The sequence below is a fragment of the Populus alba genome, chromosome 8, assembly GCF_005239225.2.
Source record: "Populus alba chromosome 8, ASM523922v2, whole genome shotgun sequence".
Taxonomy (NCBI): domain Eukaryota; kingdom Viridiplantae; phylum Streptophyta; class Magnoliopsida; order Malpighiales; family Salicaceae; genus Populus; species Populus alba.
In genome coordinates this window covers 4,603,240-4,624,506 of record NC_133291.1, presented here as the reverse complement: position 1 = coordinate 4,624,506, position 21,267 = coordinate 4,603,240, and the positions used below count along the sequence as shown (strand labels likewise).

At 34.8% G+C, this 21,267-nt stretch overlaps 3 protein-coding genes and 1 non-coding gene across 5 annotated transcripts; 3 read left to right on the top strand and 1 right to left on the bottom strand.

Annotated features, from left to right (window-relative positions):
* The first annotated feature begins 380 nt into the window (after positions 1-380).
* Positions 381-453, top strand: TRNAK-CUU (transfer RNA lysine (anticodon CUU)). The gene has a single exon. It is a non-coding gene; the product is annotated as a tRNA-Lys (tRNA).
* Positions 454-1,658: 1,205 nt separating this feature from the next.
* LOC118055890 (eukaryotic translation initiation factor 2 subunit alpha homolog) lies at positions 1,659-4,931 on the top strand. Its single transcript, XM_035067915.2, has 7 exons — positions 1,659-2,182; positions 2,827-2,883; positions 2,964-3,050; positions 3,119-3,265; positions 3,406-3,510; positions 4,327-4,425; positions 4,607-4,931. The coding sequence occupies exons 1-7, from the start codon at positions 1,799-1,801 to the stop codon at positions 4,757-4,759; spliced, it is 1,032 nt and encodes a 343-aa protein (XP_034923806.1). The 5' UTR covers positions 1,659-1,798; the 3' UTR covers positions 4,760-4,931.
* Positions 4,932-7,184: 2,253 nt separating this feature from the next.
* Positions 7,185-9,141, bottom strand: LOC118055920 (peptide-N4-(N-acetyl-beta-glucosaminyl)asparagine amidase A). The gene has a single exon (XM_035067958.2). The coding sequence runs from the start codon at positions 9,092-9,094 to the stop codon at positions 7,304-7,306; it is 1,791 nt and encodes a 596-aa protein (XP_034923849.1). The 5' UTR covers positions 9,095-9,141; the 3' UTR covers positions 7,185-7,303.
* A 3,279-nt stretch (positions 9,142-12,420) lies between these two features.
* LOC118055923 (sister chromatid cohesion 1 protein 1) lies at positions 12,421-19,349 on the top strand. 2 transcript variants are annotated; one of them, XM_035067963.2, is made up of 21 exons: positions 12,421-12,596; positions 12,992-13,060; positions 13,155-13,213; positions 13,355-13,399; positions 13,495-13,514; positions 13,649-13,725; positions 14,031-14,154; positions 14,911-14,986; positions 15,093-15,171; positions 15,397-15,509; positions 16,652-16,725; positions 16,819-16,971; positions 17,247-17,406; positions 17,498-17,577; positions 17,670-17,853; positions 17,941-18,019; positions 18,182-18,324; positions 18,469-18,553; positions 18,648-18,760; positions 18,905-19,004; positions 19,088-19,349. In XM_035067963.2, exons 1-20 carry the CDS (start codon positions 12,544-12,546, stop codon positions 18,988-18,990), a joined length of 1,872 nt encoding a protein of 623 aa, XP_034923854.1. In that variant the 5' UTR covers positions 12,421-12,543; the 3' UTR covers positions 18,991-19,004; positions 19,088-19,349. The 2 variants fall into 2 exon arrangements, with proteins under 2 accessions (XP_034923854.1, XP_034923852.1); XM_035067961.2 differs by having other exon boundaries at positions 17,495-17,577.
* Positions 19,350-21,267: the final 1,918 nt, after the last annotated feature.

Here is a 21,267-nt window from a genome sequence, read left to right as displayed (position 1 = left end):
GTATTAAAGTAACCCGGTCCCAAAACTTTCATACTTTATAAAAAATAGTATTATCAACCGAGCATCTTTTTATTCGTTATAAAAAAATTAACCCTATCCATAATATATCGCTTGCTAAGATAACGATGACTAATTGAAAATCGACTATCCAATCTCTTTAATTTGTTTCTTTTCACTTCTAACGTTCCCCTTTTTGTCTAAGCATGGCTCTTCTTCTTTATATCTAGAAAAAAACTTTTCCTGGTTCATACCGTTTACATAGTCCTGTGAAGTTCCACGAACAAATTCAACTGGGATGTATCTCAACACGCATTGCTGAAGGTGAGTGCAAAAGAGAATGATATTACTTTATTATTTAAGTGACTTTTTGGTCTCGAGAAGCCCGTCTAGCTCAGTTGGTAGAGCGCAAGGCTCTTAACCTTGTGGTCGTGGGTTCGAGCCCCACGGTGGGCGATTTCTTTTTTGTAATCTAATCACAGACGCAGATCACGTGCTCCTGTAATCTAATCAGAGTAAATCCCTCCATCCATTTGGACCAATATTCAAAAATAAATAAATCAAATAATGATTTTAATTTACTAATTCTTGATATATTTTTATATTTCAGAAAAAAATGATTTTTTTCCCAATACTTTTCAACAAGTGTATCTTGATCCAATTAAGTCTACTTTAAAATGATTTTTTTCCCAATAAAATAATGATTTCATTAATGATTTATGATTTTTACATTTGCGTTTTTTTAATAAAAAAATGAATATTCGGTTTGGTTAATCAAATATTTTATTTTTTAACATTCTTTTATACTTGAAAGTACCCACTAAACTTAAATTTAAAACGCCTTTTCCAAGTAGATTAACTAGAAGTAGATACATTGTCTTTCAAAAAAATACTCAAAGCCAAAAAATTAAACTGAATGAATCTTTTACCCACCGTTTGAACAAATCTTTTGAGGGCAACCCAGGTTCTTTTAACTTTTTTTTTTTTTGTGATTTTTTAATTAATAAAAACACTTGAAATTTTTTTCCTAAAAATGTACACGTAATATTATGTATTGAAAGTCTTAAATCTCAATTTAAATATAAATTCATCCTGTACTTGGGCCTGATGCTCTGGAAAAATGTACATAAGTTGTTTGAAAAAAAAGAAGGAAAGAAATCGATCCTAAACACCATGAACATTAGAAAAAGGTTATAAAGCAAAAAAATAAAAATAAAAAAAAAAAAAAAAAATAATATATATATATATATATATATATATATTTCATTAATAATAATTCATTTTTTCCCTTAAATCCTCGTTTCTACTCACTATCAACTGCCTTTATGAAAAAAAACCCACATCAACAATTACTAACCCAATCCACTCCTGCATTTTGCAGTGACGATTTACCATCTTAAATATTATTTTCAATTTAATTTCATACTCAACGGACATTCTTATTCCTGCTTGTCAATTGTCAACGGGTAATAACAGTATCAATCCACCCTTCACTCTCCACGTGTACATTGGCTTACAAGATCACAGCCATACAACCCCTCAAAACAAACGAATTATCTCAGTTTTCCGTTTATTTATATCTTAGATTTTATATTTAAAATGCTGTAAAAAAACGCAAGCAATATATATATATATCTGAGTAAATTACATAAAAGCCGCTGTTTCTCACTAAAAATACCATCTCCAGCTACCACCCCTGCTCAAAACCCTAACCCCCACTTCTCTCTCCCCAAACACACACAGACTGCAAGAATAAATCTTCAAAGACGCAAAATACCCATTTCGATCAATCAAAGCAATCATGGCGACGCACTCACCAAATCTGGAGTGTCGCATGTACGAAGCGCGATACCCAGAGGTTGATATGGCAGTTATGATACAAGTGAAAAACATCGCCGACATGGGCGCTTATGTTTCTTTACTCGAGTACAACAACATCGAGGGTATGATCTTGTTTTCGGAGCTGTCTCGCCGTCGGATTCGGAGTGTTAGTAGTTTGATTAAGGTTGGCCGCATCGAGCCTGTCATGGTCTTACGTGTCGATAAAGAGAAAGGCTATATTGATTTGAGTAAGAGAAGAGTTAGTGAAGAGGATATTCAGACTTGTGAAGAGAGGTATAATAAGAGCAAGCTTGTTCATTCTATCATGCGACATGTCGCTGAGACTCTGGGTATTGATTTGGAGGTAATTTTTTATCTCGAATTTTAGGTTTTTTGTGGTTAATTGTGTCATTTTGATTTCAGTTTAGTGAAATTCTATACTGCGCTTTTTTTAGTGTTTATATATAAAATTTTAGGTATCTATTCAGAAGTAGATTTCTGGGTTTTTTCTCTCGATGTAATATTAGGGTTTTGTGACATTATTTTTTTGAAATTCGAGATTGTTACAGTTTCTATTTATTGAAAATAAGGGGTGGTTAGGCTATTTTGTGCTTTTTTTTTATTTATAAATCTTTGTTGTTTCAAGAAATTGAATGGGGAATCTTACTTGGAGTGAGGTTAATTTATTTTACAATGCAGCTAATTTGCTGCGATGGTTTCTTGTTCTTGTTTCTGGATGTGCTCCTAACTGCAAAGAGTACACAAGGGAAACAAGGGAAATTTATTGGTGGCTGAACTTAATTGAACCAATATAATAATTTGTTTGATTTGAGTATATCCCATTCATCTGCTCCTGTAATGTGTGGTTTTTGTTCAGTGACATTCTTCTTTCCCAGATTTTCTTTTGAGTTCATCATGACCTTTGATAACACTTAACAGTATGTCATGGTCAAGAATTTGAATGCTTTCAAATAGTTCATGCCTAAAGAAAATCGGTACTTATTACAGGAATTGTATGTCAATATTGGCTGGCCTTTGTACAGGAAACATGGACATGCTTTTGAGGTGAGAATTTGAAGCTCTTCTTTGTGGAGATTTTTCCTTCGTCTTAACCTGTTATGCAGTACTTAAGGAGTTGAATGCAGGCATTCAAAATCATGGTGACTGACCCTGATTCAGTTGTGGGTTCCCTCACCCGTGAAGTCAAGGAAACTGGCCCTGACGGACAGGAGGTAATCATTGTTCAATGAAGTCTTTATCATATTCTCTGTTGATTACTAATATTTCCTTCATGGCACAGGTAACCAAGGTAGTGCCTGCTGTGTCAGAGGAAATCAAAGAAGCCTTGATTAGGAATATTAGGAGAAGAATGACCCCACAGCCACTGAAGATACGGGCTGATATTGAGATGAAATGTTTCCAGTTTGATGGTGTTCTCCACATTAAGGTCCAACTTTCTTCTCTTAGTTTTTTCTTCATTCTTCTCCTATGGATGGTGTTAATGCACATGACCTAAGTTTACTGAATGTAGACTTTCTAGTTTCTTGATGCTATTCTAAATTACAAAAGCTACCTTTGACTTTGCAGGATGCAATGCGGAAAGCTGAGGCTGTTGGCAATGCAGATTGTCCTGTGAAAATCAAACTGGTTGCCCCTCCTCTTTATGTTCTCACCACACAAACCCTAGACAAGGTAAGCCTTATCTTGGGAACTCTCTTGGGATAAACTAGAGAGCCTTAGGTGATGATAAATTTGTCTTTTTAAAAAAAATCATGGAGGCAGCTGTGAAATTTTATGTGCAAGTCCCAGCTCCCAAATAACTGATGATGTGATGCTTTGGGAGAATGGCAATTGTGTAATGCTTATGTCTACATGCTGAATCTCATTGCTTTTATATTCTTTGATGCTTTACTCAACATAAAAGCGAGTAGGCAGAGGTCTAATTGATTATACAATGATGCACTAACACATGTTAGAGGATATAAGTAAATGGTCAAACTTGCTGTGTATTGTTTTTTATTCTCCTCCCTTGCACTTGAGGTGACAACAATGCTTTGCCCCTCACTTGTTTTCCCATTTCTTTTTAATCACCTGGTAGGGAGTGATTAGCTTGCCTTATAAAGTGAAGGCCAGTTCATTTTCAGATTTTGAAATTTCCTAGGTCGTCATTCATGCAAGATGGCAAGTTGTCACCGGCATGGTAAATCATCCTTCAGAAAAAAGAACTCTGATCAATTAGGATTTTTATCGTGTAGTTTCACTTAATTTATGTTGAGCTATTGTTGCACATTTTGTTGGAGGCCACAATATGAACTTGGCTGGTACCTGTTGATGATTAGCCAGTTTACAGGCCAGCATTCTGATTCCTATGATTTGTTTTCAAGCTAGAGTCAAAGGTCCTGTCAACCGTATTTTTAGCCGCTTCCTCGGAGATAATTATGGGATGCTGTCAGATGAATGGCTGGTATGTTGCTGATGAAATGCTCTGATTTCTACTGGTCTATGCAGGAACAAGGAATACAAATTCTCAGCCAAGCAATTGCTGCTTGCACTGAAGCAATAGAGGGGCAGAAGGGGAAACTTGTTGTGAAGGAGCCACCGAGAGCAGTGAGTGTCAATTTTTCATCTGCTCAAGGGTTTTTATTTTTTTAAACACTTAGTGAAACTTGAATCCAACTCTGACCTTTTGATGTCAGTCCAAAAGGGCTTCGTTTTGGACTATTTGTTTACTTAATGTAGAACTTGAGTTCCATTCTGGGCTTCTCTGACTTGGTGTATTGTCTTTTAGGTGAGCGAACGAGATGATAAATTACTTGCTGAGCACATGCTTAAGCTACGGAGTGCCAATGAAGAGATCAGTGGCGATGAAGATAGTGGCGATGAAGAAGACACAGGGATGGGAGATGCTGATGTGGAGAACTCAGCGGGCATAGTGGAATGAAAAAGGCAACGGATACTGCTATTTTTTTTTTTTTATTGTTTTCCCAAATTTTTTAACAAGGTTTTGGGAGCGTTGTATTGATGAGTTATTTTACCAGTTTACTGAATTATTGATAGTTTTTAGGAGGATACAGAACAAGTTATTGATCTAACTGCTAAACAATTTGCTATCATTCTCTGTGTTGCCCTCCTGCTATTATTCTTGTAACTTTTGCTTCTTTTTCCCCCTCGTAGTCTTCCACAAAAGTCCTAAACTGAAATGGTGGGGAGAGGCTTTTCTATTTTGATTTGCTTTCGAGATTTATTTTGCATAAAAAGGAAATGGTTTGGTTGCCAAGATGATATAAATAAAAAAATTACAAGTACGCCACTGTAGGTAAGATTCGCGACTTGTAGGAATCCTGTGGCTGGAACTTCTCACTATACGTTTAGCTTATGCATTGATTAGATTGATTCTTGGTTCTTAATTGACCATTGTGTAGGTAACTCGCCAATCAAGGCAGACCACACGTAACTTTTTCCTTTTGAGGGGCTGGATTCAATGCTCATAGCTGTACTAGCCCGTTTGCCCGTGGGCTGCTAAATGAGGCCTTTTTTTTTTTTTTTTTTATTAAACTACAATGAATTTAAAATAAATATTCACAAAAAAAAAATCATTCTAGAGAAAAAAAAAGATTTAATCAAATTCCTCTTTCTTACTAATGCATCTTTTTTTTTTTTGACAATCTCTCTTTTATCAAAAACATGTTTTTTTGAATAAAAGGCTTAAAAATTAAAATACATATTTCTAATAATTTTAATAGTTTAAATTAGGGGGGAAATGCACCTTTTTATATCAAAACTCTCTTTCCTTATTTATGTTTTTTTTTTTTTTTTTTTTATGAAAACATGTTTTTTTTTAGTATGGTTTGAAATAAAACATTATCAATAAAAAAAATATGAATTTATAATTTTAACATGGTTATATGAAAAATAAAATAATAAAATTTTTTAAAAAAATTATAATAAAAATGTCAGCGATAGTGCCCAAATGTCAGCAAATTTCTTTCTTGCTAACCTGGACGGGTTTTCTTTTCTCCTTTGTAAAAATAAAAAAGGTCAACGATAGTGCCCATATAGTTAGAAGGCAAACTTTTAAAAGGCCCTTTACCCTTTCTCTTTCTTCTCCTCCTAGAAAACGACATTTAAAATCCTCCAATGCCATATCCTGTCTGTGCTTCCTAAAACCCTAACCATAAAACCCTCTCAAAACGCCACCACTTTCACTCGGCTCCGCCCAAGATGTCGGTGATGCCAATAGTACAAAGGGCGTTTGACTGTAATGATCCCAATTCATCAAATGATTATGAAAATAATTCCAACACTAATTATAATTTACTAGTTGATTTGAAGATTAATAAATGGAAGGCGTGTAAAGGAGCGGCGGCAGTGGATTACATACCAGTGGTTGATTCAATCACTGAAAATTATGTGCTTATTCTTTCGATGTATAAAAAAAACATTTAATTGCTCAATCTTAAGGAGTTGCTACCATGCCGATATCATCAAACACCGATATCTATTGGACTATTAGATTTAAATTTAAGGATTCATTTAAATGCAAACCACACAACTTGTGTTCTCGGAGATCTCAGACTGAACAGATCCTACTGAAGAAACAGAAGCAGCATCCGTAGGCACTTGCTTCTCGTTGACACAACTTAATGTGCATGCGGGTCTGTATCACATTTGTCTATCGTCGAGTTGAATTCCGATAGCTCGGGAATCCTGACAATAGGGGCAAGTTCCATGAAGCTTCATGTATAGATGCTGGTCTCTTGGCATTATCGATGCAGTCCACCCCCCCCCCCCCCCAAGCTCAGGTAGGATATCATTTTCAGGCAGGTGGGATATCCTTGTTCAGCTTTCTTCGCTGCGTGGACATCTTTATATAACCGAATAACTAAATTAAATTATCGAGCAGATTAGTTCATCGAGACAATTTCCCCATCTACACACTAAAAATATCAAGCAGATTGGTTAATTCATCACTTCTCCCATCTACACAATCATCTCCCTTCTAATCATTTACTGATGACTACTAATCTCTACAGATGACAACCTACGGTTGTACATAACAACTAGTAAAGATTTATCAATGCACAATAATCAGAGCATAAAAACCTGAATCAAGTGCACATGTTATATAGTAAGACTTAAGAGAATCTGCAAAAAATCATCAACGAGACGAATGTACGGAATTCACATAGAATGGCAGGGCACAATAGCTAATCAAGTATTTCCAGGATATTGCAGCTTTAATTGGACACAGAAGCACCAGGGGTTGCATAACATATCAGTCAGCTCTATGTTATGTTAAGAAACAAGCACCCAAAAAGACTCCAAAACAAGCAAAGATTGGCTGAACAAGAAATTTTGCAACGAAATAGACACCGGAAACTTCTATTAATGAAAAGATGGACATGTACAAATGCAGCAGGCAGAGATTATTTGGAAATTTTAATACAAGAGAAACTAACATTAAAATGAGCGTAGTCAGATTACATTACATAAGTGATGGACATGCATAAGCAGTGTCGTCTTTGACGAGTTTTCCATTCAATGTTCCAACAGTCCTAACATAGCAACCTAGCTCGTCCCTGCAAACGTAAGTTTGATTCGTCATCGCTTCACCTGAAAGAACAGAATGATCCCTAACCTCTATCCAACCATTGGAAACCTGCTTGTTCATAACATGGCTTGACAACTTCCCGTTTTTAATCTTCTCACTCACTGCATGAGTAACATTAGTAACAAGCACGAAAGTATCATTCTTCAACCCAGGGAGAGTGACAGTAATCACTTTAAGAGGATACTTTCTCTTGACAATAACACGACTAACCAATCCACCCACATCATTCAACACTCTCGCTTCTCTTCTCACCTCGATATTCTGTTTAACAGTGTTATAAGTCCCCTTCCTTTTGAACTTTATGGCGCTCCTAAACTTAACCTCCTGCAATATACTTGTAGTTAAATTTCCTGAACTCGACTTAACCCACCCTTCTATTCGCGTAAACTTCTCCGCCTTGATCTCAAACAATCCATCAAGTGATTGAAACTCTTCACCACGACTTATTTCTGATGCAGGATAAACATTCACAACGTTCTTCGCTTCCACAATAGTCGAGGATGAATCCAACCAGATATGCAAATTCGCATCAACAAGCCAGTACTCAATCCCATCCGTAACTCCAACACCGAAAACATGATCTTTCTCGTCTAAAACCATGCCCAAAAAAGGCGTCAAATCAAAATCATACGAAGGTAAATTAAAAGCACCAATTGCTACGACAGGTTTCCAAAACAAAGGATTAATCCCTCCGGTAAATATCACCGGAAATGGCATTTCTGATCCTACTAATTTCCCATCAATTGAAACAAAAACCTCCCTAAACGCGCCATTACCCCTCGGATTACTCATGTTATTCATTCTAATGTAAGAACTCGACGGATTGGAATACCAAAACTCATCAGTTCCATGAAACGACACGTATAATTCCAAAACGAGCTTCCGTGTATTCAACGGAAATCTAACCTTCTCAAACTTAACATCAAAATCTCCCTCTACTATAAACCAATAACCCTTAGTGCTATCGGAAGCTGAAATCGGAATTATTAAATCAGCTGGTGGGTCATACATGCTCTTGTCTCCAAAGAAGGGTAATTGTAAAGCTGGAGCAATTAGATTTTGATTTTTACCCGTGAACGGAACCTTGATGGCGTTATCCGTGTAGAAATAAAGAGTGACGTCAACATGGTAGACGCCAGTGTAGATATCGTCGACGATGTTTTCGAGCATGACAGTAAAGTTAAGGTTGTTTTGTTGGAGGAGAGAGGAGTATCTAGTAATGTCTTTTCGAACCTTCCAGAAGATACCGCGTTTTCCGGGTTCGGCGGTGCTGGTGCGGAGGAGCTCGGAGCCACCGAGCCATAAGGCGGAGATGCGGTCGTGCTGATCACCTTTGGATTTGACGTGGAATTCGAGGGCTACGTGGGACCAAGGAGGGGGGCATTCGAATGGTGGAAAGTATGGGGTGGAGTAAGGAGGCTGGTTCATTGTGTTGGCAAATGAATGCTGGATGATGAGCAGTTCGCATGATGGCTTCAAACGATCGGACGGTAGAGGATGGGTGAGCTCGAAGTATTCTTTGGATTTGGGTTTGGGTTTGGGTTTGTGCGATGACGACAGAGGTGGTGAGGATGGTTTGAAGAAGCGTTCTGGTGAAGTGGAGTGTGTCAGTGGAAGGGACACTGTGAGGAAAAGGAGAAGAAACAGAGTGGGGAATGGTTGCATTTTTTCTTTTAATTTTTTTTTGGGTCTTTCCGTTTCTGACGACGGTGAGGAATGAAAACCCAGTTAAAGATAGTTAGCGCAGGCAAAATTTTAATAAGACGTGGTGGGCCCCAGACTAATGACATTTTCCTTGCATGTTACTGTTTTCGTAGTGATTTGTCTATCACAACACCACTTTTGGACCCTTTCCTTGCACGTTACTATATTTTAAATATAACATTTTATATATATATTTACTCCAATAAAAAATATTATTTTAATATATTTAATATTAATACAACCACTTACTTTAACTGATCTTAATATAATTAATTTAGTTAATTTTTATATAATATCTTTATATTTAATATTTTCATTGAAGATAACCTCTACAGTGCTGGATATATTGTCATTGTTTGTAGTTGGAGATGCCAATCATTGACCAATTGCTGTGTAGTTTTTTACCAGTAATTTTTTCAAATAAATTAACCATTTCAATTTAAATTATTTATTATAGTGTAGTATCAGATACGTTGCGTTCGTAAAATTCAAACATTTCACCAGCAAAATCTTCATTTCTAAGAGTGGATAATTATAATTTAATTTTTTTATAATTGATAACTAGTTTTCTCCATGAGCACACACAACGAAGTTCCACAACATAATTTCCTTGCAATGATCCATTCTAGATCCCCATATCCCCTGCTATCAGGTATGAAAATGATAAAAAGTTCGAGTTGAGAATGAGACTGTTATAAAGTGTTGCCCTCAAGACTGGTGCTCGATCCCCTAATAACCGATGACTTTAGCTATACAGAGAGGGTGGCACCAGCTGGACTGCTCTTGGCCTTAACATTGGCTCCCTTGCCGACCACCACCTCAACCGTCCAACGACGTCGCCACCCTCCACTGCCAAATGCAACGGGGCATGCATGACCTTCATTGTCTTGGCATTCTAAATCTACTCCAAATCCAACAAGCATCGAAACTATGTCCTTGCTCCCTTTCACAGCTGCTGCGTGAAAGGTTGTGAAACCATAATGATTCAAGACTCGCTAGCTCACCTCGTCTTGCGGCCATTAGTACTGGTTCTCCATACTCCACAGTACTGTAGAATCCCCAGAACCCCCTCCTGCATTGTTATGCGTTCTTTCAAATTGAAAAGCAAGAAAAAATCAACTATAAGAAAGGTAAAAGCAGAATAACAAAATTTAAGGGCTCGAGATTTTTACAGTAAAATCACAGGTTCAACTTTGAGTGATTAAACAAGCTGACGCTCCTCATCACAGCTATGCAATGTAAAAATATATATTATTTAAGAGAAACTAACATTAATCACGAAAGAAATAAACAAGTAAAGGAAGTTTATGTGGGTCTAACATTTCTACCAGTCGATCTCTCCATTGCAGGTGTGCGGAGTAGAGAAAGAGGAGTGGTGTCTTGTTGGTAACAGGCAGTGAAGTTTGTGGTTTTTGATGATCAGTGCATGTGAATACGAAGGGGTCTTTTCTGGAGACCTTTTTTTCTTCTTCATTAATTTGAGTATTTAAATTTTATTTTTCTTAATTCTCAACCGAACTTCTTTCCCCTCTGTGTCAATTTTTTTGTTATTTGATGAACTATCATCTGCTTTTAATTGTCATTTGTAACCCAACTTTAATTCTATGTCAATCGAATATATAAACTTTAACTTTTTATTTTTATTTTGATACACCAATATTTTTTAAATGTTTCAATCAAAAAAAATTTAATTTTTAATGTTGGTTTTTAGTAAAATTATAATAAATTAAAAAATTACTTTAAGAATTATTTTAATAAATGGCGAGTCATCTATATAAAAGACTAAAAAAACATTTGATAATTAATTAAAATAAAAAAAATAACTTATTGATACGTTTAAAATATTTATTATTTTAACCAAGCAAACTTATATTATATCATTGCAATATGAGTGCAAAAAATTAACGAAAAACATTGCGGCCATGGGCTTGAATTGGGTCACAGTGGCTTTTGATGCATGTGTATATGGCTTTCTTTTAGCTGTATCACGGATGATGGGCCTGGAGCTATCTCCGAGTTAGAGTTGCGTGTGTGTTTTTTTAAAAGTATTATTTTAAAATATATATTAAAATAATATTTTTTATATTTTTAATTTTAGTATACTATAGTAATAAACAAAAAAATTTGATTAGCTTTTAAACAATGCATTAAAAAATCAAAATTTCTTAAAATTTATAGTAAAATTACACTTTAAGAAAATGTTTTCAAATAATATATTTTTTTTATTTTTCTAAATTTATTTTCAATATTAACATATTAAAATAGTTTAAAATATATGTATAAAAAAATTATGCTTTAAAAAAAAAACAACTTTAACACCCCTAAAACACTAGAGCTTGTTTGTAAGTGTAATTGTGGTTATTTTTTAAAGTGTTTTTTATCAAGAAATATATCAAAATAATATTTTTTTTATTTTTTAAAAAATTATTTTTGATATTAGTGTATTAAAATGATTTAAAAATAACAAAAAAAAAATATTAATTTAAAATAAAAAAATTAATTTTTTAAAATACAAAACAAATAATATCGTAAATTTTATTTCATAAGCGTACTGGCAAAATTTTATACATTGGAAGTCAAACGAGGGCGCTAGCCTGGGGTCTGGCGGCCTGCCCTTTCGTTTCATAACCCTGCTGCTAATAACTTCATGTAGTTATGACTACATCCTTTGTGTAGCAAGATCAGATGGTTATAAAAACTTTAATTTTAATTAGTTGTAGAAGTTAATCATGTTGCTTAAAGCTTTTTAAATTATAAAATTAAATAAATAGTATTTAAACTATTTCATTTCTATTAAAATATTAATTTTTTCAAATAACATGTAAAAAAGAAAAGAAAAAATTAAGATCAGGATCATAAATTCATCATCCTGATCATTAATTTTAATTTTTGATATGCTCAATTGCTCATTGCCTGCACAAGACACCGAGCAAAAAGAGTGTGTCAAGCAAGCTGATCCGGTGGAGCCCACGGCCATTTTTCTAAACAACAACCCAGAGTCGTTATGAGCGAGCCTTTTCATTTTCAGCATGCCGGTGACAGACAGGCACTTAAACACCCCCACGTGTTAACATTTGATGCTCCAAATTTCTAAAAAGCACAGAAACGTTCATGACAGGCAGGTAAATTTATCGCCAGGAACATTCCATCGTACTCTTCTTCCCTTCCCGCAAAAAAACGCTCTCAGCTGCCAAGGCTGGTATGCCCCTTCCGTTTCAAAGAGAATAAAAGAAACAACACATACACACCACACTCACCTCTTTCTATAGCCCCCCCCCCCAAAACACCCCCGTCTCTTTCAAAACGACTTAGCTTTTTATTTAAAACGCCATTGTCAATACCTCTGATCCTCTCTTAAACTTCTTCTCTCTCTTTTGTTTTCAGAGTGAAATCCTCCGTGTCAATAAAAAATGTTTTACTCACACCAGCTTCTAGCTCGCAAAGCACCTCTTGGCCAGATATGGTGATCTCCTCTTCACCTTTTTTTGGAATTCTATAAGCTGCTTGCTTCGCTTTTTTGTTATTAGGATTTTAATTCTGTTTTGTTCTATGCATTTATCTCTATTTATTTTTTGAAGTGATTAGTAATTATGGTACTCAGCAACGCTCTATTTCTGCTGATTATCTTCTTCTTTTTTTTACATAATTACCCTGTTTTTTTCTGGAAAAACAAGGAATGTATTCATTGTGAATATAGATTACTTATATTGAAAGGATTTTCGGTTCATTTTTTGAACTGAGCGACTGGACGCGGTTTATTTTAAGCAAATATGGAGTGTAGTATTTGCATGATATTCTCTGTCTCTGTTAACTGAAGTGGGTTTATACGATAATCTGCGTTTCTTCTGTTTGACGAAGGATGGCTGCAACCATGCATGCAAAGATCAACCGAAAGAAACTCAATAAGCTCAACATCATCCGTATCTGGTTATTTTACTTTTAAACCATCTCTATTTTCTTTTCCTTTTTCCAAATCCGCTTAAACCGATTTAGCGGACTTCCTTTTTGCCTGTTTCTACAGTGAAGAGATTTTGAATCCCTCAGTGCCTATGGCTCTTAGACTCTCTGGAATTCTCATGGGTACTCGTCTTGTCTCTCTCATTTAAGAGTGTTTTCTTTTTCTTTCAAGTTAGGAGTTCTAACTTCTATCTGTTTTTAATCAAAGTTTAAGTTCGTAACAGAGACATTTCTCTTCCTCTCTTGTTTTTTTTTTCCTCTCAGGTGGAGTTGTTATTGTCTATGAACGAAAAGTGAAGCTCCTCTATGGTGAATCTCCTTTCATTCTTTTATTGACCAGTACTTGAATTTCAATTTCATAATCTTATTGATAATGCTTCTTTATACTCTGGTTTTCTTCGCAGATGATGTAACCCGCCTGCTGGTACATACATTGAAAACATATAATTCAACAAAAAAAAATCTAAATTCCGTATTGTTTTTCCGTTTCAATTTCCGTGCTATGATCAACTATTATTTCGTGACGCGTTGCTCGTTTCTTGATTTGATTTTCGTCAGGTTGAAATAAACGAAGCATGGAAAGTGAAGGTAGCCCCAGACCCCACTGTCCTTCCTAAGGGAAAATCACAGGCCAGGTCCGTCACTGTAAATTCTTATCCAAGCTCTAAATCAGCGTTTTTTAGCACATGTTTGGGAGGAGTGGCGTATTTTAGCATGGATAAAACCTGGCACTTTTTTAAAAAAAAACTTCATACTAGTTCAAATTTACGGGGACGACCTCCGCGCATTGTAGCACCGGTGACAGTTCACACCTCACAGTGATAACGATACTTCATGAATTTTGAGTGTGAGTTTTGGGTGCTAAAGCAAGGGTAGTAAAAGTCGAAGTGCATGGATTTTGTTTTGTTTACTTTGTGATGCTGTGTGTCTATGATTGAAGGAAAGAGGCAGTGACTTTACCAGAGAACCAAGAAACAGATGTGGGAGAAATTGAGCAATCCCTTAATTACTCCAATGCTGCAACCACCACCATGGGTTTTCAACAAACAGCCTATTTCACCATGGTAAATTGTTCATTTTATTCTTTTATAGGATGGTACATTGTTTAATCACTCTTAAAAAGACATAAAACAACTCCAGCATTATTCATTAACACTACATCAATGAGTTATATGAAGTTATGCCTTGTGCATTTTTTGTGGTCAACTACGCTGTGTTTACTTGGTGGCAAATTAGCGCACAAAAACTTGTGGACTGTCTATCTGGTAGGTTTTATTGTGCATGAGCAAATGGTGACCTTATTTTGTTTGATGGGAAGGTGTTTGATAAACGAACCCAATTAAGCATTAAGCCGCAAAAGGTCTTTAACCCACACAAATTCGAATTAGTTGCCTTATCTTTTATCTGGTAAATTTATGTTTAGTCCATTGTCTAAGCTGTTGGGTTGCAGTTATGGATTTTGCTTCAGATGCCTTGTGCATGTTACAAAATGCATATTATTGTGGATGTATAGCAATTAGCATTGATTATACTAATATTATGTCATTGAGGTAGAATTCATAATACAGCTTTTATGGTGCTACACTAGCTTGCATGTCAAATGTATAAATTTCTAATCTTACATTCAGTGAAATTGAAGTCAAATTTACAACTATGCATGATCTAACCTAAGTCATTGCATGTGATTTATTAAGGAATCAAAGCATATCAATGGTAATAGAACTACATGCACTCGCTGGGAAAAAAAAAGTTGTTAAAATGAATACCTGCTAAAATAGGGTATGCAGCTGATCACTTTTTGACCCCTCTATGTTGTTCAGCGGCTTGACAATGTGGATGAACCGTTTGTTAACAATGATACCAGGGAGGGAGATGCATCCCATCACTTACATCAAGGTTTCCATTTATTACTTGCCGGCTTCTCCTCCATCCAAGCTTTTAGTTATGAGTTTTCTGGCATGCTGATATTGTTCCCTTAAGTTAACTCAAGATGCCTTTTCAGCTGATGCCGACAACATCACGTTATTTGAACGTTTTGATTCATACCAGGCTGATGCTGATGCGTACAATCGCTTTGAAAGGTGAATTCAATCATGATGCAATATCGGTTCTGATTTGCATAATTAGTTCATGCTTTTCATAAAGGGCTTTGCCGCTGCCTGTGCATAATGTGGTTCATTCTAGTAAAATTGTGTGCATGGAAGTTAAAATTCTCTCCTTGTGGTTGACAAGGCATTTCCCTTACTTTAATCTTATTGGGTTTTCATTATATTCTCATATGCTGATCTTGGACGATGGTGTGGCAGATTTGATATTGAAGGGGATGAAGAGACACAGGTGAACTTCACTTCAGCAGATCATATGGATATCCCAACTACTCTCATACCCTCCCCACATAAACAAGACGAAGCTCAAAGAGGTCAGCAATATAAAATGCATGTTAGACAACTGCTGCTTGTTTTTTGATTAATTACTTTTATTGAATGATTTTGAAGTTGATATAGTGTATACTTCCACCTTGATTGACCTTTGTCCTTCGACATCTATATATTCCAATAGAAGGTTATGCGACAAGCACTTTGAATTGATATATACATCCCACCAAATCGAGCTATTTTCCTCTTTTTCTTTTTACCAACCCTTCTCCTTCTATGATTGTCATGATAGAACCTGGTTATAATTAAGCTGCACATCATTTTATGTTTGTGTTGCTTGCTTTTTCAAGCTTAAGTCCTTCGAGTTGATTTATCAATATGCTTGGTGAGGATAGTATCCACCGTCTCAATCTCCTTGCCCATTGACATCAGTATGCAAATCGTAGGAAAACACAAAAATGATAGAAACAAGAGGATGCTCTTGAATGACACCTTATTAAAAGTGTTATGTCTTGCAGACTGAATTGGAAATGAAACAGCACCTCATTTTATTTTATGTTTTATTGTTTTTGACTTATTAATAAATTTCTTTATGAAGCTTGTAACTGGCTTGATGTCATCGCTTCATTAACCCACAAACATCATGTCTAAACATGTACTTCAGAGAGAGGAAGATCAATCAAAAGGATGGCTCTCTAATTCCCTTGCCTCCCTTTTTCTTTCTACCTCTTTAATCCAGAAGCCTGTATATATGACTTAGTGATTTTCTGGGTAGAAGCCAATCATTAAACAATTGAATTATTTCAGATATGGGAGTTGACATGCTGGATGGTCAATCATCAAATGCCCAATTAAAGTTATTATTTATTAAGATGTTATACTGTTGTTGTCTTCTTTCTAAGTTTTGTCCTTGATTTGAGAGAATGCCTGGGTCCTTGTCACGGATGTGCCAGTATATGTAACCTTTGTAAATTATTCTTGATTTACATGCATGGCTCCTTCCACTGAGATCCTACCTAATCTAAGTTAACTGGTTGCGTGACTAGCCCCATTAACTTCATTTATTTGTAACTCTTTAGCGATTTTATGCTTAAAAGTTTTCGGAGACTACTTATACTGATAAAGAGCATTCAGCAAAGAAACTATCAACCTGGGTACACGTGCTTATGTTAAGGTCTTCCTGCAGCGGAAGAAAACCAAGACCATCATCCAGAATTCCAAGTCAATCAACAATTTAATGAATGCAAAGGAGCCAGGCAGGTAATTAATTGTAACATCTCCTGCACTGATAATATCATTTTATAATAAAAGAACAATACAAGTACAACAAACTTCAAAGTATGGATGCAACAGGATCAGCAGAAGCGAAGGCCAATTAAAAGGAAAACAAGAAGACAAGCAACTACTACCGTTGATTATGAACAAACCATTATTCCAGGTCATGTATACCAGTCATGGATTCAAAATGCTTCTGACATTGTCTCAAGGAGAGGAAGAAAGAGGAAGGTCAGATCTCGATTTCCAATATGATTCGCATTTCAGCGAAGGTTCACCAACTAAGCTTGTGCGAGGAAAACTTTGTGACTTACCATCATACGAATTACATAGTTTAAGAATTGCTAATTGTAATGGGTGCATGAGTGCTCTATGATACTTGTAATCGTCAAATTTTAAAAAATCTTGAAATTGTTACCCTTTTGAAATGGAGAGCAAAAGGGAAGGGAAAAAAAAAATTATCTTGATGCTCTATCGATAAGTTCCCTATTCTGCTTTTTTTTCAGGCATGCATGGGTATTATGTCCACTACAAAAATATCTAACCTCATGGAGCTCCCACCTACTGTTCTTATTGATGATAATGGAAATAGAGAAATCTATTATCCAGCTCCTCTTCTGGAACTTTGGAACAAAAGTACCCAACCTCCTCATGACTCCCCTTCTGGTGAGATTTAAACATTATAACTTTTAAGATTGTTATCCAAGAAGATTTTCCTAACAATGATTAGAAATTCGTTTTGTACTTGTGTAAGAAGAAAGGACTTCTGCACCACCGCCACCAGAACCATCAAAATCGTCACCACAAGGAGTAAATTATCAAGATACAGTTGGATATGTAAGTCCCAGCAGCAGTGGCTTGGTTCTTTGTTTTTTTCTTTTTTCAGTAGAAACACTATAGCCTTTCTATGTTGATTGTTTGGAGTGTAGACCTTTGATGATGTTCATAGTGGAGTTGGCTCTCAGTCACTGGGTACTTCGATAGAGAAGCTAAGAACAAACGTTGTGAATGATGGGTTATCCATGGATATCCTCATGGAAGAACTAAAAGCCAACCTTGGGAACAATGGTGTGAGGATGACTGAAGCCAATATGGCAACACCTAGGAATTCTGGTATGTTGCGTCTATCTCCTCTGCTTCAAGGTAGTTAGAGGATTATGATTACACTTCTCAAAGTTCTTTTCTTGATCTGAATTACAGGAGATGGAGTGGGGTCTATTCCAAGCTCTGGATCAGGACATGGCATTCCACCACATTATTTGGAAGTCAATTTAGGACGGTTAGTGGAACACATATAAATTTAGCTAGAGTGATGAATGACTGTGTAGGAACGTTTCATTGGGATCACTGTGGAGTTAGCTTTTAAGAGTTAAGACTCATTATGCTCTTCAGATAAAAGAGAAATGATGCATTTGGTATTTAATGTACTGACTATCGACAGATCAAGTAAGAAAGGACGTCATTCCTCATCCAGACACAGTGGCAGTAGTCTTGAGACAGTAGTTGAAGAGGATCCTTGGCGGTTTGCTGATCCAAATTTTGAGTTATCAAGGCTGTCTGAGAATGGCCCAACACCTGATCAAGGTAAATGCAATGGCAATTCATGTCTTTGGCTGCGGTGCTTTGGCTATTTGGTTCTACCTTTTCCAATCAAAGAACCTAAATCCTAATTCCCCCCTGTTAAATTTGAACCTAAATCCTAATTCCCCCCTGTTAAATTTTCCACAGAACTGTTGGTTGAAACTGAACCTACACAAACCCAACATCTGTTTGTTGGTCAGCCTGTTGACAAGATAGCTGATTCTATCCGAATGTATTGCTCTTATCTGGCCTTTTGTTGAATTTATTTAGTTCTTGCGTTTGTCATATGATCATTAAACTCATTGACCATACTTAAATGTGCACAGGCAAATGAAAACGCATTTTGAAACGCCAGGAGCCCCTCAAGTAGAATCCCTGAACAACCTGTCTGCTGGGATGAACACAAAAGCAGCAGCTCTGCTGTTCTATCAAACTTGCGGTATCTTCTTTCTCGTGTCATCAGCAGCAGTTGCTCTTTAATTTTTAAAATCAAATGCTAGCTTGACATAATTCCAACTGACTGAAACTGTGATTTTTTTTTTCTTGACCTGATTTGATTGAAACTTGGATAAATTGTATGCAGTTCTTGCGTCCCGTGATTTCCTAAGAGTTGAACAAAAGGTGCCTTATGGGGATATTCTCATCTCTAAAGGAGCCAAGATGCATTAATAGGTCATCATCTTGTATGTGTACCTTCTTTTCCTTCTCTTCGGACATTTTTAGGATGATGGTCTTACAAATAACTCACAATGTTTGTTTTATGCAGCTTACTGTTTTATTGGAGAGCAGGAGTTCACATTCCTGTGAGATTCGCCAACGGTGAGATAGCATAAATAGCAAAGGAATCTCCTCTCTTCTCAGGACAGTTTTTATAGTATTAAACTGTTCTGGACTCTAATGTAATCAGGATTTTACTCTTCTTCCTTGCATTATAAACATGTTGTATTCATGTTTTTTCCAATATTTTATAACTATTGAATTTAGATTGGTGATTGGGGTTCCCTGTGCTCAATAGATCAAAAACTATATTTCTCACATGCACACGGAGATTTAAGACATTTTTAGAAAGACTGCAAGGGAACCAAAATTGCTTAGTGCAAAAGCGAGCAAGGGGGTTCTCTTTCCCAATAATCTGTCTTTGGCCTGCTAACGTTAAATTAAGAACATTGTTATGAAGTAAGAACGCTACTGTGTTCCTGAAATTAAGGACTGCTTGAGTGATGGTGTATCAATTGTTTTGCATTAAAATAATATATTTTTTAATTTTTTAAAATTATGTTTGATATTAATATATTCAAAATTTATTTTAAAAATATAAAAATTATTAATTTTTAAATTAAAAAAATTAAATTATTTCAATTGATTATTTTTGTTTGATTTGCGTTTTAAAAGCGTTTTTGAAAAAATTTAAAATTTTTTTAATTTTTTACTTTAAATTAATTTTTTTTATGTTTTTATATCATTTTGATATCATTTAATATCAAAAATTATTTTTTTTAAAAATAAAAAATATATTATTTTAATATATTTTCAAATAAAATATATTTTTAAATATAATAACAACTACACCTTCAAATACGCTAAAAACAATCACTTAGCCGCTGATTAAGAATGTAAAATGTGGTTCAATGACTGCACTCTAAAATGTTACCACGAGCTTTTTCTCTTATTTATGTCTTCTGGAAGCAATCCCGTTGGCAAAAGCAATAAATGCTTGATTAATCTTATATTAGAAATATTGTTGAAAAGTAAAATGACAATAAGAATATGAATAATTTTTTTTGTCTATTGGTGTGAGTATATAATTGGATATAAAAAAATATTAAGAATAAATTAAAAAAAATAAAAAGAACCAATTTGTTTTTGCCATCCCTCCTATTAAAAACAAAAAGATGGATATATATAGTTTCTCGAGTAAAAAAAATACATATGCATATACAATATATGTATATGTATATGTATATGGTATATGTATATGTATATGTATAGCTACATATGAATAATTGTTTTGGTGAAATAAATGAATTTGCTATATATAAGACGCAATTAATTAAAAAAACCAGGAGACATAAAGTAAAAAATAATAGCCAATTATATGTATATGTATATATATATAGATGTATATGTATATGTATATGTATATGTATATGTATAGCTACATATGAATACATTGTTTTGGTGAAATAAATGAATTTGCTATATAAGACGCAATTAATTAAAAAACCAGGAGACATAGAGTAAAAAATAATAGCCAATTGGGATGGTATATTCTGTTTCTGTTTCTTTAACAAACAATCCCTTGTATATTAGAGGTTGAAGATAGAAGCAGAGACTTAATTTACCAAATACTTCGTAATTTGCCTGTACATGACTTTCAACAACATCAAACCGAACTTCATTTCATTTTTTATATTTTTTTTTAATTCATGAATAGGTTTTCTCGTGTTTTTTATTTTCTTGAAGCATGACTGGTGCAATTTATAATCATAGAATATGTCTACGTTGTCATGAAATTAATTAAAGGCAGGAAAACATATGATGCACATGAGATATTTCAACAGTATTTGGAAATATGGTTATGTTGTTTTTAAAAAATTAAAAAAAATTGCTAAAATATTAATTTTTTTTTATATATTTTTTGAATTATTTTAATGAGCTCATCTTAAAAAATAATTTTTTAAAAAAAATTAAAAAATATTATTTTAATATATTTTATCATGAAAAGTAATTTTAAAAATAAGCATGACCAGACTTGAAACTGGTGTAGCTTCGGTTGCCAATGCATGGATGATTCATGAGCAGATAACAATAGGCAAACAAAAGGAAAAAATTTTCCCACTACTTCATACTTTATCCATTTATATTGAATTATATATATTAATTAATAAATCATTTGAAACTGCCTATAATTTCATTGATTTTAGAAAGAAGAAAATCATATATCAA